Source organism: Amphibalanus amphitrite, unplaced genomic scaffold (assembly GCF_019059575.1).
Source record: "Amphibalanus amphitrite isolate SeventyFive unplaced genomic scaffold, NRLGWU_Aamphi_draft 000043F_arrow, whole genome shotgun sequence".
Taxonomy (NCBI): Eukaryota; Metazoa; Arthropoda; class Thecostraca; order Balanomorpha; family Balanidae; genus Amphibalanus; species Amphibalanus amphitrite.
This window is the reverse complement of record NW_024881539.1, coordinates 977315-993324: the sequence shown is the minus strand read 5'-3', so window position 1 is coordinate 993324 and position 16010 is coordinate 977315. Positions and strand designations below refer to the sequence as shown.

Here is a 16010-nt window from a genome sequence, read left to right as displayed (position 1 = left end):
TTCGGCATTACGCCATCATCAAGTTTGAATAAATTAACATGTTTTTGATTTTCAAAAGCTAGAGCACAATCTGCTAGAGCTAGAGAACAATATGATTGTGCTCTAGCTTTTGAAAATCAAAAACATGTTAATTTATTCAAACTTGATGATGGCGTAATGCCGAAAGCTTGTTTTACTGTTTTAGATATTTATTTTGCCTAAAATAAAAACACTTTGACATGCGTGAGATCATTTCAAGCCTCGTTATATTCCAACATGTGATTTGATGTTCCTCCCATGCATTAGGGTGGTTGTCAAGGTCACCTGAAGGTCAGGTCAGGTCATTGACCTTTGGTGACCTCGGTTCACTTTTTGGAGTTTTACATGTTTCTAGGCTAGTTTTTGGAGCTGATTTCGAATTTAGCAACCATTTGTACATTTACGAAGTAGTTTTGTTGCCTTCGTAACATGTTACGAAGCTGTCAGAGGCGGTTGACCCGTATTACGAATACCCGTCACGACCCCTACCGGTTGACCTGACCTGACCTGACCTGACCCGACCTGGTTTAAATGCTTAGAAACAAAATCTCTGATCAAAACTAACACGATACCTGTTCGTAATCAGCACCCCGGAAAACCCCATAGCAGCCACACTTTACGACTTTCTAACAGGTCCCGATTTTCCCGATTTTCGGGTCATTGACCTGACCTGGAAGGTCTCCCGATGACCTAGGACCTTAAAATTGGATATCACCGGCTTCCTCTCGTGACGGGCAACACGCTCGTTTTTCCGCGAAGCTGTAGCTCGATCAGGGGCAAACGCGAGGGGGGTCGTACCCCCCCCCCCTTGTGCCGTCGATGGACGCAAAATGGCCTGTGCCGGCGAGGGTTAAAAATATTTCGCTTCGCTTGCGCGGTCCGTTCGCTCGTATATTTCTCCTTCGTTTTAACCCTCGCCCGTATTCGTGTTTGCCAGCGTCTAACGTATATGTGGGGGGGGGGGGGGGGGGTCCGTTGGACTCTGCTTGCCGTTTAGCCTCTGATGGAGCTAGAGCTTCGCAGAAAAAAAACGAGCGCGTTGCCCGCAACGAAAGTAAGCCGATGATACCCAATTTTATGGTCTTATTTATGTCACTGGTTGACCTTCCAGGTCAGGTCAATGACCCACAAATCGGGAAAATCGGGACTTGCTGGAAGTTCGTAAAGTGAGGTTGAAAAAGGGATTTTGTGGGGTGCTGAACACGTACTTCATGTTAGCTTTGATCACATACCTTTAATGGAAGGGGGGGGGGGCGGATTTCGCCCACCCCTCCTGTTTTTTTTTTTTCGCCAATAACTCGCGCCGCAAGCATAATATCAATGTGAAAGTTCGGCTACCTGTCCAGAATTGAATTGCGGATCTTCTCCTGCAAGAAGTAAGAAAATCCGTTCACAACTTTTCTAGTAATAGCGGTGTAAATTCAAACATCCTGCCGCCGCGGCGGCGCGGCGGCGCGGCGGCCGGCGCTAGCCGTTACGCGCCGCCTCATAGGCGTAGGAACAGGGGGGGCCGGGGGGCCATGGCCCCCCCACTTTCGGAGGTGGGGGGGGCCAGCAATGTTAAATGCCCCCCCCCCCACTTTTTGCTGACTTAAGTGTCTGTCTGTACCTAGGTACCAGTGCTACCACCCGGTAACTTGACAACAATTCAGCTTGCCCTTTAATGAAGATTCCCTTTTGTTTCTACAGCGTTATTGACCGCAATTTCCTTCACTCAATGAAGGAAACCATATCAGAGACAAGACTGTGGGTCCTGGTGACAGCATTTTGTTGAATACGAGGCACGGGACAGCGAGCACTGAAAAGGTATAAGACAATACTAGCACGGTGCAGGAGAATGCGTATACAAACGACCAACGCTTGACCGGATCTGCTTGGGGTCGGCATAGTTCGTCAAAGGCGTACTAGCTGGGGGCCAGGGTGACCATGCCCCCGCCTCGGCTCAAACAGGCTGGGGGCCAGCAATGTCTGTATCTACCCCTTCCCTTCCACTTTCAGTGCAGTGGCGGTCGCAGAGGGGGGATCGGGGCCATGCCCTTCCCCCCTCCAAAGGCTAATCAGGGGGCCATCATATCATTTGCCCCCCCCCAAACAACCAATGGGCCCCCATGGGCGTATGGGGCTCTGGCCCTTATCCGATTGTCACGAGGCTCAAGAATCCCACGCTAGCTATTAACAGCTCCCAAGCCAGTCTTTGAGGGTCCTACACTGATCTTGGAGGGCACTTCAGTGGCGGTCAAGCGCCGACATTGACCGCTGAGAACCCACATTGACCTCATTTGAGGGCCCCTAAACCGGCCTCAAGGGCCCAGTCGGCGTCTGAGGGCCTCACACCGGCCTCTGGTGGCCTCATTTCTGTCTCTGGGGTCCCAAGACTAACCTTTAGGTGCCTCTGAGGGTCCTGCACTGAATTCTGATTTCTGAAGACCCGATGCCGGCCTCTAAGGTCCGCATCGGCCTCTGAGGGCCCATCTTGGCCTTAGAGGTCCAACGCCGGCCCATGCCGGTCTTTTAGGGCCCCACACTGACCTCTAAGGGCCCATGCTGGCCTGGAGGACCCGTCATTAGCCTATGAGGGCATTGTACGGGATTCTGAAGACCTGATGCCGGCCTCTGAGGCCCATCTTTGTTTTTGAGGGTCTTCTGCTGGTCTCTGGGGTCCAACACCGGCCCATGCTGGTATTTTAGGGTCCCACATTGACCTCTAAGGGCCCCGCACTGGATTCTGAAGATCCTATGCCGGTCTCTAAGGGTCCGCATCTGCCTCTGAGGGCCCACCTTGGCCTATGAGGGCCTTCCGCTGGTCTCTATGTTCCAGGTCCCGCCCATGCCGGTCTGTTACGGCCCCACACTGACCTCTAAGGGCCCATGCTGGCCTGTAAGGACCCGCATTAGCCTCTGAGGTCCTTGCACTGGATTCTGAAGACCCGATGCTGGCCTCTGAGGCCCATCTTGGTTTTTGAGGGCCTTCTGCTGGCCTCTGGGGTCCAACACCGGCCCATGCCGGCATTTTAGGGTCCCACACTGACCTCTGAGGGCCCATGCTGGCCTGTAAGGGCCCACATTAGCCTCCGATGGCCCAAGTCGGCATCTAAATGTCTCATCCTGCCCTTTGCAGGCCCTGTACTGGTCTCTGAGGGCCTCAACCCTCACCGACCGATGGGGGGGGGGGGGCGGGTGCCGCCCCTCCAGTTTTTTTTTTCACGATAGCTCCGAACACGCCGGTGATAGAGAGCTGAAGCTTTGCATACCTGACCTTTGAATCAAGCCGGATCTTTTGACACCAACCGCATTTTCGGGTCAGATCAGGTCACTGACCCATGAGGTCATAAGTGAACCTCTGCACGGTCTTCAGATGTCGCAACTTCGCAACGCCCTCACTGCCAGAGGAGATTTCACAGGGAAATGAACCTTGGAGGACCTAGTATCCATTAGAAGTCTCACAACTTGTGCATTTCGGATTTTTCCTAAGGTCATTTTCGTGACCTCACCATTAGGTATAAGTCAATGGGGATAAACTGAAAACTTTCTGACGCCGTAAACGATCTTCAACTATCTCAAGCACACTGAATCTTCATGCACTCCTTGCAAGGTTCGATGCGTCACTTTTGCAATGTTGACCTTGCGCGACGTCATTTATGAAGTTATAAGGGTCATATAAGTTTGTCGTCAATAACTACCGATCAAATTGAGCTAGCGAGTCGGGGAAGCCATCAATGGACTCAGGAAGACCTGCCGAATCGAATGATATGCGACATGACCTCCTTCGACCAATTTCGTGACCTGGGGGCGCTGACCTGACCGTGACCCGTGGTCAACACCCTCAGTTTACCTCACCCAAACAAAAAGTACATCATTCGACGCGCCTGAGAGAGGCGAACACGATGCTGGCAAAATCGCGGCTCTGCGGCCGTTTTTTTTGCGAAGTTATTCACCAAAAACGGAACCGTGCCTTGAGGCACTTGACCTGACCTCAGAGGTCACCGGTTGACCTAGAACATTAAAATCGGGTATCGATCTCTGCGTCTTGTAACGGCGCACACGCTCGTTTTTCCGCGACGCGCTAGCTCCACCTGGGGCGCAACGGCGAGAGGGGTCGTACCCGCCCCCCCCCCGCCCCCTCGGCCGGGGGGGGGGGGCGGGGGGCGAAAACCTATAGGTCCGGTCCGGCGAGGGTTAAACTGGCCTCTGATGGCCCAGACCGACCTCTAAAAGTCCCACACCGGCCTCTGATAGTCAATCAGCCAAGTTGCAGTGGTCTGGTCGCTGATATAAAACCTCTTAAAAACGTTATAGGTTTGGCTGAGCCTAGCTGGGCTGTTCATGCTGATTTTAGGTATATGTATTGAAAAGACTAGCTTTGCACGTCTCACGCTTGCTCGTAATGAAAAAGTTGCTAAATGCCTCTGGAATTTGCATGGGTGCCAACGGCTGCGGAGGACAGGGGAACGCGTCCATCAGTTTGAGTTTATGGACGGGAGCCTCCCTGAAATTTTAACCAATTTTGTTTTTGTTTTTGTCTCGATTTTTTTTTTATCTCTGATCATGTTTGCGAAAACGAAGTGGCCGAAATCCGAGGAGAAATCGGATTTTGGGGGTAGGTTAGGTTTTGGACCTCTGGGACCTTGGCCCCCCCCCCCCCCCCCCCCACTTTCGAAAACGTTCCTACGCCTATGCGCCGCCTGAATTGTAGACTGTGCCGGGGCGGGACGGTTGCGTCTTTACATCGAGCTCCTTACCGCTCATGATATTAGATTCGCGTCAAGTTCGGTGAGAAGACTGAGAAATGTACAAGCAATTATATGGTTAAAGAATTTTGAAAATCGGCCGGTAACAACTTGAGTTATGAGTGTGTAAACACAAAATTGTGATTGCCGCGTTTCCCGCGTCGGCCGATGCCGCTTCAGCCGGCGACATCTTACCCTTAGCAGGCTTCTAACTGCCATATTTATTGTTGGATTATCTAGAAATTCACCATACATACTCATAAATGTTTGCTCTTTCGTATAGTGAAAGATTTTAAAAAATCGGCCGGTAACTTTTTGAGTTATTGGCGTGTAAACGCAAAAAAGTCGCTAATATGGCAGATTTGACCACATTTGACCTCATTTGACCTTGAAGATACTGACCTAGGGTCATGAAATTCACACACAACAGAGTTCCCCATGGCCCCCACCTACCCTCCAAATTTCGTTTTTCTAGCTCCAGTGGGAGCTGAGATCTTAGGGGGGGGGGCGACATCCGCCCCCCTTCCACTGGGCTTAGTACTCGCAACCCTTCCACTGCGCGTGTTAATGTATTTATGCCAGGTCGAGTCAGGTCAGGTCAGGTCAACCATTAGGTGACCTGCCGGCCATCCATAGCAGGTGTTGACCACTATTGACAGCTTCGTAGCATACGAGGGCACCAAAACTATTTCATAAATTTCCAAATGGGAATTCGAAATCAGCCCCAGAAACTACCATAGAAACATGTAAAACTCGAAATAGTGAATCAAGGTCATTAAGGTCAATGGCTTTGACCTGACCTTCACGGGACCTTGAAACCCACACCAAAAAAAAAGATTGGAAATTGCGCGGATAATGTGAGCCTCAGCCGACATACGCCAATTCGCGATTCCGGTCAAACATGGTCTCGAGAATCAGACCACAGGTCAAAGGTCATTGGGGTCAGGGTCATTAAATTTTAAGAGTAAGTGTAAAATTTATTAACTCGATGGTACTGAAAGTTTCGTCGCGATCAGCCGCTTTTTGCGCGAATTATTCGCGAAAAACCGGGAGGGGGTCCGTTCGACCCCGCTATATGCAAGTGCGAGTGTAAAGTCACTAAAAATCTGTCTTTAAAGTAAAAAAAGTTTATTCCTCGAGCTGAGAGGCCAGAGTTGTACAGTTGGAGTAGGTACTTCAACACATCATGTAGGTATTTGCTTACATCCATGCATACATTCTCGAATTAAACATTAATAATACCCACTAAAGGCATATTGCTCTTTGGAACGTCGCTTTCGGTATGGGGATATCATGGGTCTGAGCCAGCTGACACGGGTGATACCCCCTCAGTGGGGTTCTGGCATGGTCTGCGTTGGATCACCCACCACCACAATGGGCGGTTCCTCAAAACCAGCGTAATTGACCGGTGTGAGGCGGCGACGTGAGGCACGCGAGTGCGGGACCGTCCCTATGCCGTGGCGGTCCGGGTCAGGGAAACAGCCCCCTCCCCGCGCGGCGGGCGGTCGCCCATTCATCCGCGACCCCAACCCCATGACTGAGGGGTTGACAGAGGGCAAACATCACGTATTTAAACTGGGCAAACAGACGGTGTTCTACGCTAGGGACATCTCGCGGCTGTGATTCACGATACTGCTTCGCCAAACTGCCTTTAGATGGTGGGTCAGTCGGTGTCCGTCTGCTGCTGTGCGCCGAGAATTAGCCCTATAAATTACCATGAATTACACCTTCTAGTGTGACGATACAATCACATTATCATATAGGTCGCGTTTAGATGCAAATGAAGAAACGACTGCGTTGAAAAAATATGTCATTTCATCGAACGCTGAAATGCTCGAAGTGCTCGCTAAAAAATGAACTCGCTAACTGAGCCCTCAAGGTCGGCTGCCGTGTTGCATTGCATTTAAGCCAAAAACGCGGGCTGGGTGTAAGTTGTCGAGAAACAATTTTTGGCCTAAAGTGTTCTCTAAAGTATTATCTACATAGATCCAGGGAACATATTTGCTATCTGTGATGGCTTAGGAGATATTGAATCGTAAGTCCTCCGGTGTACCCTGTTTTGCGGCGGCCCACGTGTTAAAAGCTGCTGAACATTTTTACTTTGACCAAAAAACGCGGGCACAGTTTTGTTTGTACGAAAATGACTCTTGTGCTATCGCATTCCACGTGGGCTGAAAATTCAGAAACCAGGGAACATATTTGCTACGACCAGTACTTTTCACGATTCAGACCGAAACGTGAAAAAATAGCCCCAAAACCCTATGGCGGGCACCTCTCCGCGGCGCCCGGCCGCGGGTCGCTAGTTCCCGAAACGACACACCATGACCCCCACGGAACGAAATTTTTTTAATTTTTTTTTTTTTTGAAAGGGTTTGCTCAAAAATGCATACCGGTGAATACAACGATTCAAAATCAGCTTTTAGGTTTCAGAAAAAAATATGTGGACGTAGTACGCCCTGCAGGGTTAACTGTCACCTTTTTGGATCCGCCAATGTTGGCTGCCACTGAGCCGGAGCGCCCCACCGAGCCTCTTACACACACAGGAGTGCCCTATCCCGGCAAATCTGGGGCCGTCCCCCTTGGGCCACAGGTCCACTCAAACGTAACGGCACGATAGAGGTCACACGGTCCGAATTCCGATACATGGCTACACTCACTGGCACAGACGCGGGTGGCTTACCGGCAATCGCACGCACACACACGCACACGCATATGGGTGAGTCTAGTTTGCTGGCGCGAAACAATCAGATACGCCGGCTGAAGCAAAGAAGTGATGGCGGAATTATAACACATTCAAGAATATCATACGATTTCCACATGCGCCATGCGCCATGGACGTAAAGAATGAGGAAACTATACAATGCTCGATAGTTAGCCACAAAAAGCCGGATTATCTTAGCTCTAATGCCATCGAGAAAACAGCTGCAAGGCGAACCTTTCTTGCCCAGTACCTACAACTACAAATGGACACATCTTCCAACAATAAACTTAGGTACAAAGCAAGAATCACTGTCACCTTTTCGCCTCCGAAGCTGGTTTCAAAATTAGGGTGATTAAGGCGGCGAAAGGGAAACACAGGTCCAAGGGCTGATGATTGGTTGGGGCTGAAGGTACTCGAGGGAAGATGAAGTTCAGCCAGACAATCAGACGTTCAGCTACACCCTACAGGTCCCGCCGCATTGTCCTCCCGTGCCTCGGCACCAGGTTCGAGCGGTCTACTCGGCAATATCACCAGACCGAGCAGCTCCGTTGTACTGTACTGGTGAAACGCTAACACCGAACCAAAGGCTGCCACTTCCTCAAACGGGATCTTCAGGAGCCGCAGCACAGAAAGCTGCCCTTCTACGAACCACACGAAGGCGGTGAAATAATCCGCACTCCGCGGCTCGACAGGCGGACAGGACTTACCAAATGACCACATGAGGCAACACGAGATAGAACACTGGCTTCCACCTAGAGCAGGTGCCCAAAAGAAGCGTCCTCTCTCTCGGGGCCGCGGCGGCCGGGCCGGTGTGGCGCCGGCCGTCGCGGCGTACGCGGATATCACAGAGGCGAGTGAGGTGTGAGTCGTTCAGTCTCAGTCGCTGTGACTGGAGAGGTCGCTCTGCTGCTCGGCGCAGTCCACCAGCAGCTCGTCGGGGGTGGAGTAGCGCAGCGGATCGGTGTCGCCGCCGAACGCAGGCGGCTGGCTGGTGGGCACCGGCGCCGAACCCGGACCGGCACCGCCCTCCAGACAGAAACCGTGCATCTGCGGGTAGAGAGCTGCCGTCAGAACACGCACATCGAGCACTTACAGGACGGGGACACAAATACTTTGCATTATTCGTGAGCCTCGGGCTATCGGGTTTCTTCCGACACAGTTCACCCTATTGGGTTTCTTCCGACAGTTTCACCTCTCGACCCTAAATAATTTGTACGTACTTTCTAATTTTACTCTCATCTCTTTTTCCCCCATTCTCATATCAATTACCTTGCATTATCCCCTCCTTTCCCTCCCTCCCTCTCTCTCTCTCTCTCTCTCTCTCTCTCTCTCTCTCTCTCTCTCTCTCTCTCTCTCTCTCTCTCTCTCCATGCCTCAGCAGTATGCATGACTGGCTCGGGAGCGGCAGTGACGTCGCTGCACGCTGCTCTGAGCTCGCTCGGCACCTAATCAGTTTACCCGTCGACAGAGCGAACGGATCGCTGCGCCAATCCGTCGGCGACATGTCGGCATCCGTGTGCGACGATCGATCTGTGACCAGAGTCGGTCGGAATACCGGCCACCAGTGCGGCTCAGCTCACGGGTAACAAGGCCCTAACGGGTAACAGTAAATTGCTATGGCGACAGGCGACCAAAGGTATCTTACTTTTGCAATGAAGGCGACGTGTTCGGAGGTTAACCTCTTCGGTGAAATTTAACGTACAAAAAGACGGATATTGCCGTCAATCGGGGCAGAGTCCGTATAAAGTGCACGGTCATAATTGATTAATTGCGAAAAACCCTCGATGTAATAAGCGCATAGTTGGGCTTCTTCGTGTGTGCTATAACGAGAGCAGTCGCAGGTTACCAGGGAGAGGAAAACAGCGTTTCGATGCCGGAAAGAAAAGCTTCGGCCAAAGATTATTTCAGCCCTTAAACCCATGCAAGATGCAATAATTTAATTCACCATGCTGAAAATCACGCAATGCAATCATTTAATCCACCTACAATATTTCAGGGAGAAGGCTTTCTGAGCTCGTACATGAGCTAAGCGCTCCATCAACCGGGACCCAGGGTCCTCAATCACGTCTTGCAAAATGTGATCGGAACACAAAAATGTGTTCAGGGGGCGAATGGTTAGAACTAAGTAGCAAACCTTTCGTTAGCAGACTAAACCCCAAGAAAGCTCCTTGCACTGTCCAATGAGTCATTAGCAGCGACTTTGTTTCGTCGTGGGCTATTCTGATGTTCTTATGGTTTCGCATCGGGGCTTAGCACTTTGCCGTATTGCTGATACCATGAAAGGATCACTAATGGGATCGTAACTGGGCGCACAGCAGACAGGCTCCTCCTCATGTTTCCACTGAAAGGCCTGGAACCCATTTGGTGAACCGAATCCCGCGTTTCAGACCGGCACGCCACCATTGCTGAAAGCGCACTATGCTTGCGAGGACAAAACGCCCATTAGCGACCGGAACATGAGCGGAACAGAGTCGGCCCCTTGTCCGGCTCCAATGGTCAGGGGGCGCACCTTGCACGTGCACTGGTCGGACGCCGGCGGCCCTCGGACGGCGCGGCGCGTGCCGCTATACACCGGCCCCGGCGGGGGAACTGGACACGGGGACGGGGACGGACTGACGCGGCGCCGGCGGCGGCGACCCTTCCCCCGGCCGGCGGCGACTAACGACGCCACTTGTCACCGCCCTGGCCAGTTGTCTCCGGTCGGCGCAGCTCCCCTCTGAGCGGAGACGGAGCGCCCGCCGCTGACCCCACCAGACGCCCCCGGCGCCCGCGGGCGCCCGGGCCCGCCCCGGCCATCCGGCGCCCCTCGGCTGCCGCTCTGCCTGCTGCACCGCCCACTACGCTCTGTCAACTCCAATTTGGTCATTTAATTTCGCGTCTCTGGGGGTCGGCCGGGCCCCGGCCCTGTCCAGTCGCGAACGGAGCGACGGAGCGGGCGTAATGGCCGGCGGGCCAGCAGCCGGTGCATTAGGCCAGGAAGTATCGCGCTCCTTTATGGCACATCAATCTTGGCCACCGAGGCCGCGATTCGGTACTTTTCCGGGCGGCTAGGTGTTGTCAGCGCGATCGGCCTGCTGCCTTCCAGACTCAGCTACTTAGGCTTAGACGGTGGATTGGAGAAGGCTTCACACATCACAAAATCGAAACGACGCCGTAGCGACTGAGCAGCGATTCAGTTAGATTACTGCATTCTTGTGAAAGCCTTCATGGGGTGTAAGACTTGTCTAATGTGCAGATTTTACAATAATTGTATTTCTTTTCATTGCTGATGCTTTGTGACACCATACCGATTGCGTAGCCTGTTTGCAGGTCACATCCTTTCTAACGCTGAGTTCCGAGCCAGCCTTGCAGTGCCCAGTGGTCGGAGCCACTCCACGGGGGCTCGAACGGGCGACATATCGAGGGGCGGTAGTAAAAGCGTCGGACATCGGGTGGATCGCTCGAACCCATTAACGGAGCCGGCGAAAAGTGCAGCCTTGCCGAGTGTATGGCGGCTCTAGGGCAGTAAATGCAATAAGTGGAAGACTGCGGAGTTTTGACCGCGGCGACGGCGACTATGACGACGGAAAGTGGCACGCGGCAGTTCTGTCGCGAACAAACATTGTACCGTAAACGGGGGTGACTTTGCCATGTTTTCAACTTTAGACGATTGTATTCTTTACACTTCTTAACCCGCGAGTTGCTGGGGGGGGCGTTAAACGCCCCCACTTTTTTCGCCGGGCCATAGCATAAAAACGGCGCGCCGCAGGCGCGCCAAATTTTGGTTACCTGTAGAGAATTGATTGAAGTTTATTGTGACAAAGTTTCAAAAAAATCGATCGGAAAATTTTTGAGATATCGAGGTTTTAGTGACGTCATGATTTCTGAGTTTTCGACCAAAAACGGCATATGTTCAAAAAATCATATAAAATCACAGAATAGACATACAGACATGCCGTAAACGCCATTAGACTGCCAATACCATGAACAATCAAATGGCTATCTTCGATTATTGATTATCGTTCCGCATTTTCCAAAATCTTGAACTGAATCTCGGCAATTTCTCGTGACTACTTCACCACCATGATGCATGCATTTTTTAAATTTAACTTTTTGAGCCAAACACGTACATATATTATAAAATGAATGTCACCATCGTGTTCTACGCCTCAAATTACCCATAAAACATGTGTCACAGGCTGCGAATATCAGTTTAGATTTTCGGGGATATTTGCCTACCCGGTTGACCTGACCTTGACCCTGACCTATGCTTGACTGACCTTTATATGGAGCTGACACTCTTGTAGGCCTTATATGATGGATTGTGCACCGTTTTGACAGAGTTTATGACGAGAGGCGCCAATTGCGAAGTCCTGAAGTCAATGCTACTGAAAGCTTGATTTCAGGTGTTTGACCTGACCTTGACCCCACCTGTGACCTCAAAATTCAACTTTAAAGTACTCATCTGAAGCGTCTCGTCGCGTTCTTTCGTTTGCCGCCTCGTGCGTTTCGCTGCGCCTATTGGTTCTCGAGTTATCGGCTGGGGGCGTTTAACGCCCCCCCCCCCAGCAAACGGTGGGTGGCGAAATACCCCAGCAACTGCTGGGTTAACTTGTTGGGATGACTCTATGTTCAAAACACGGATGAAGATTAGCTCTTTTGGTTTTGCTATTATCGTATTTATATCTTGCCTAAAAATATAATTTTTTAAAGAAAATGAGTCGTGGCAAAGTTAAACTGAAAAAGGGGTGACTTTGCCACTATGTCAAAAAAAATGGTTGTTTAACGCTTGAAAATAATTTTTTAAGCATTTTTGTTCCATTATATGGGGGAGGGCATTGGGCAACCATCTTTAATTGTTTAATAGGAAAAAATGAAGCAATTCAATGTTTTTGCTCTTAAATGATGTACATAAATGTACATAAATGATGTACATAAAAGGAGAGATACATTACATTTATAATACATTATATTAGTTGAAAATTATTGACATTGATAGTAAATAGAAACTGAAAAATGGTTCAAAATAGATAAATAAGCAAAAATATGATGGTATCGGTACTCTAGGACCGTGCCACATTCCTGCAGTGGCATTGAGAGGAACAGAAAGAAGACGTTCTTGCGGCAACTTACCGGCACCCTTATTATCAGCGTTTTGATCTATAAAATGATACCGATTTCTTCAGCTAGTCTTACTGGCAAACTCAGGAGTTGTAGATGATCATGACTGTGCTGAAATGTTGGGCCCAGCTTCATCCATTTTTTTGAGTTTGGTAATTTTTGCCTTTCTATACTCCCACTGTGCATTACTGTGCTAATTTTAAACGTATAAACTCTCACTCTTTTAAAAACCAGTTTGGAGTTCAAAATGATGCTACATTAAAAATTATTTTGAATTGCATCGCATAAGTATTCAATTTTTGCATAAATAACATGGTGGCAAAGTCACCCCATGTGGCCTGCTATTCACTTGGAAAAATCGCCACCAAAAATTTTAGCTTAATGAAGTGACAAATGCCAGTTTTGTTGGATATGCTAACTTAACAGCCTTGTCATGATCAACCATACCAAGCTTCAGCATCGCAGGTGGTCTAAGACATGGTTAGATAATGAAAAGTTTGGAACTCTTCAAATTTGACCATTTCAATGACTCCAAAAAAAATGGAGCCCAGTTAGGTATATAGTGGTAACTTACCTGACGGTGTTAGTTATATTGGGAGGCCCATCAATTACCTTTCATCTGTGCATAAAACATTACTACATTCCTCATAAAATATCATGGGAGATCTCCCTAAAGCATTTTTCGAGAAGCATGGCAAAGTCACCCGGCGAGGCAAAGTCACCCCCGTTTACGGTACCATTAGCCAATGTATGAATACGAATGCACTGTAAACCAAATCTACAAGTTGGCTCCTTGTTACAAGTTTGGTTCCAATTCGCATAGGCGTCACCTTGTCGATACCTTGTCGATTCACCAACCCCAGGTTTGTTGGCCACCAAACTAACAGTTTGTCTACAAGTTTGGTTCCAATTCGCATAGGCGTCACCTTGTCGATTCACCAACCCCAGGCTTGTTGGCCAACAAACTAACAGTTTGTCTACAAGTTTGGTTCCAATTCGCATAGGCGTCACTTTGTTGAGTACTAGTCTGGGCCTTGTGGACCTACCAACTTCTGGATAGGCATAGTCGTTTCCTTGTCGGTTCACCAATCCCTGGTTTGTTGATGAACTAGCCTAGCCTTTGACTGGGCATTGCCAGCTTACAAATTGTCAACAAGTAAGTGTACTAACGCTCTGTTCGAACTTGCTCTTCCTTACAATCGCTTTGTTTGCGTTGATACTTGATAACCTTAAGAACTTACGATTCGCGTTCGTTTTCAATTGCCACGATACTGATTCAGAAAATATTTTCTATACGGACAGGTTAATTTTTGGCTGGAAGTGGTGCACAAAACCATGACTGGCATCAGTTATTGCTCATGCTCAAAGGCTTGCGCTGACAAGAAACGAAATACTGATGGGTTATATAATCAATGAATGCATACACCACATCCATTCGGAAGTTTCTGGAATCATTAGTATTCATTACGGTCACGTAATCAATACTGTTGACTGGAGACAATTCCGAGTGCATATTTCCGAATGGATGTGGTAAATGCATGAGGTAGGTATACCCAGTAGGTATACCTATTGTGCACCGTCAGCATATAAGTCTTTGAAGCAAGAACTGCTGCGTATGTGGAAGAACATGGTTTTGTGCACCGCATCAAGCCAGAAGTATAACATGCCCGTATGACGAATATTTCCTTAACATTAAGCATAACAATCATGGCAGTTGCACGATCACGCAGATAATTCGACTAAATCATGATCGCCAACCAGATTAGCTTTTACAGCCCATATATGTCCATCAGTTAAGTTAAAAATACAAAGAGTTGAATTAAAGGCAAATAAATGTATTTATATATAAAAAAAACACCGACCGCAAAACATCTGCATTCTGCTCACATGTGCATGCACAGGTCTGGTCCACTTACATTGCGCGCGCAGGGGAAGGGAGGCGTCTCGACCGCGGGTATAGGCACGATCGATCAGTGCGTCCCGCAGGGCAGAGGGGGCCTCACTCACAGCACGAACACCACAGTTCACAGATTTCACTTTTTACTGCACAAATGCTGGAACAGCCCTCGTCGCTGCTCCAGGCTGCACGGCGGCGGCGCGACAACTGCTGGTTCGAAACCGCCGCGCCGGGGCCCGCTAACGGCTGGCGGCGACCGCTGATTGGTCCGTCAAGTCTGACGTCATGGGCGCAGCTGACCATGTGTATGCTGACCAGCTGACCAGTACAAGTTAGGCGCCGGTTAAATAACCATGCGGCAACAAGTTTCTAAAACTGGTTAAGAAACAAACGTTGAAACAAATGTAGAGTTGGTCTGGATACTGAGAAGTTGGTGTGCATAGTAACTATTGACTCGTAATTGTCACCTGACAAGCAATGCACCAGATAACGGCTTGTTTAAAAAGTATCAGTTGGTAAACATACCAAGAGATGATTGGTTATATTACAAAAGACTTGTCAATTTGGTTTACAGTGTGTATTTAGGTGATAAAAGGGGGCTGAAAGTCCTCCATTTTGAATGCAAAATCTCTGAGTTTTTATTTTAGGTTCTACTGAATGTCAACGTTTAAAAACAAAGCATAATACAACTAAGCATGTCTCTGAAGTCTGAATTCTAATCTTTACATACCTACCAGGTTTGCCGAAAATGGTAACCGCTTTAAAAAAAGACTTAAAATTCGAGGTAATTACATTCACTTCCTCACTGCCGCCCGTGACGACCCCTGGAGATTAGGAGTTGGGAAGCCACAAGCCGGGGCACGCGGCTGACGGACGTCAGGAAACGAACCGACTCGGGACTCTCGGCCGGGCGCGCTGCTCCGCCGCACCGGTAGCCGCGCAGTTCCGGTGTGTTCAGTCGCAGAGGAGCGACTGAACCAGATCGGAAGACTGTATTGAAGTGGGGTTGGCTTGGCTAGGCGACAGGCTTGTGCCGTGACCTACCAACAGCCGCCGGCGAAACAAATCAATGCACTGGGGCTCCGGCCTTGAAGCATATATGTAGATAGTATATAAATACCTAGCGTTAGGAAACGGAGTGTTGACAGCATGCGTTACCCAATCGGCCAATATGCTCAGTTTTTCGAGACATGTAGGTAAAGGGGGCAGTGGACAAGCAGTCCGCTGAATTGAGCGGTCTTTTCAAGAAGGTTTCCGTCTTGCATAATTTTTACCTCATCGGAGATGTAAGGCATCTTGCTTTTGCTTTGTCCCATTTTCTTAAAATGATGGCTGAGTAATAATCGTCTGTGATTTGAACGCCAGTAAGATTGAAACGTCAGTTTACACAAACAAAGCCCGGCTGATATGAAATGGCCTCAGTATCGCTAGACGGTTTTTCCATTACCTAAGAGTTACGTACAGCCCTCTGAAACTGCGTGGTAGGTATTCTTTTTTTTCGACAAAACCGAGAATAACGCGAATACTATGCCATCGGTCACTCGGAAATCGTAACAGTATGACGCGC

At 49.4% G+C, this 16010-nt stretch overlaps 1 protein-coding gene across 1 annotated transcript in view; it reads right to left on the bottom strand.

Moving 5' to 3' along the window:
* Window positions 1-7359: 7359 nt before the first annotated feature.
* LOC122377359 (insulin gene enhancer protein isl-1-like) overlaps window positions 7360-16010 on the bottom strand; it is a 60613-nt gene continuing 51962 nt past the window's right edge. Inside the window, exon 6 of the mRNA XM_043357291.1 lies at window positions 7360-8493. Within this exon, the coding sequence (XP_043213226.1) occupies window positions 8323-8493 (171 nt within the window). The 3' untranslated portion in view covers window positions 7360-8322. The remainder of the gene's footprint in view (window positions 8494-16010) is intronic.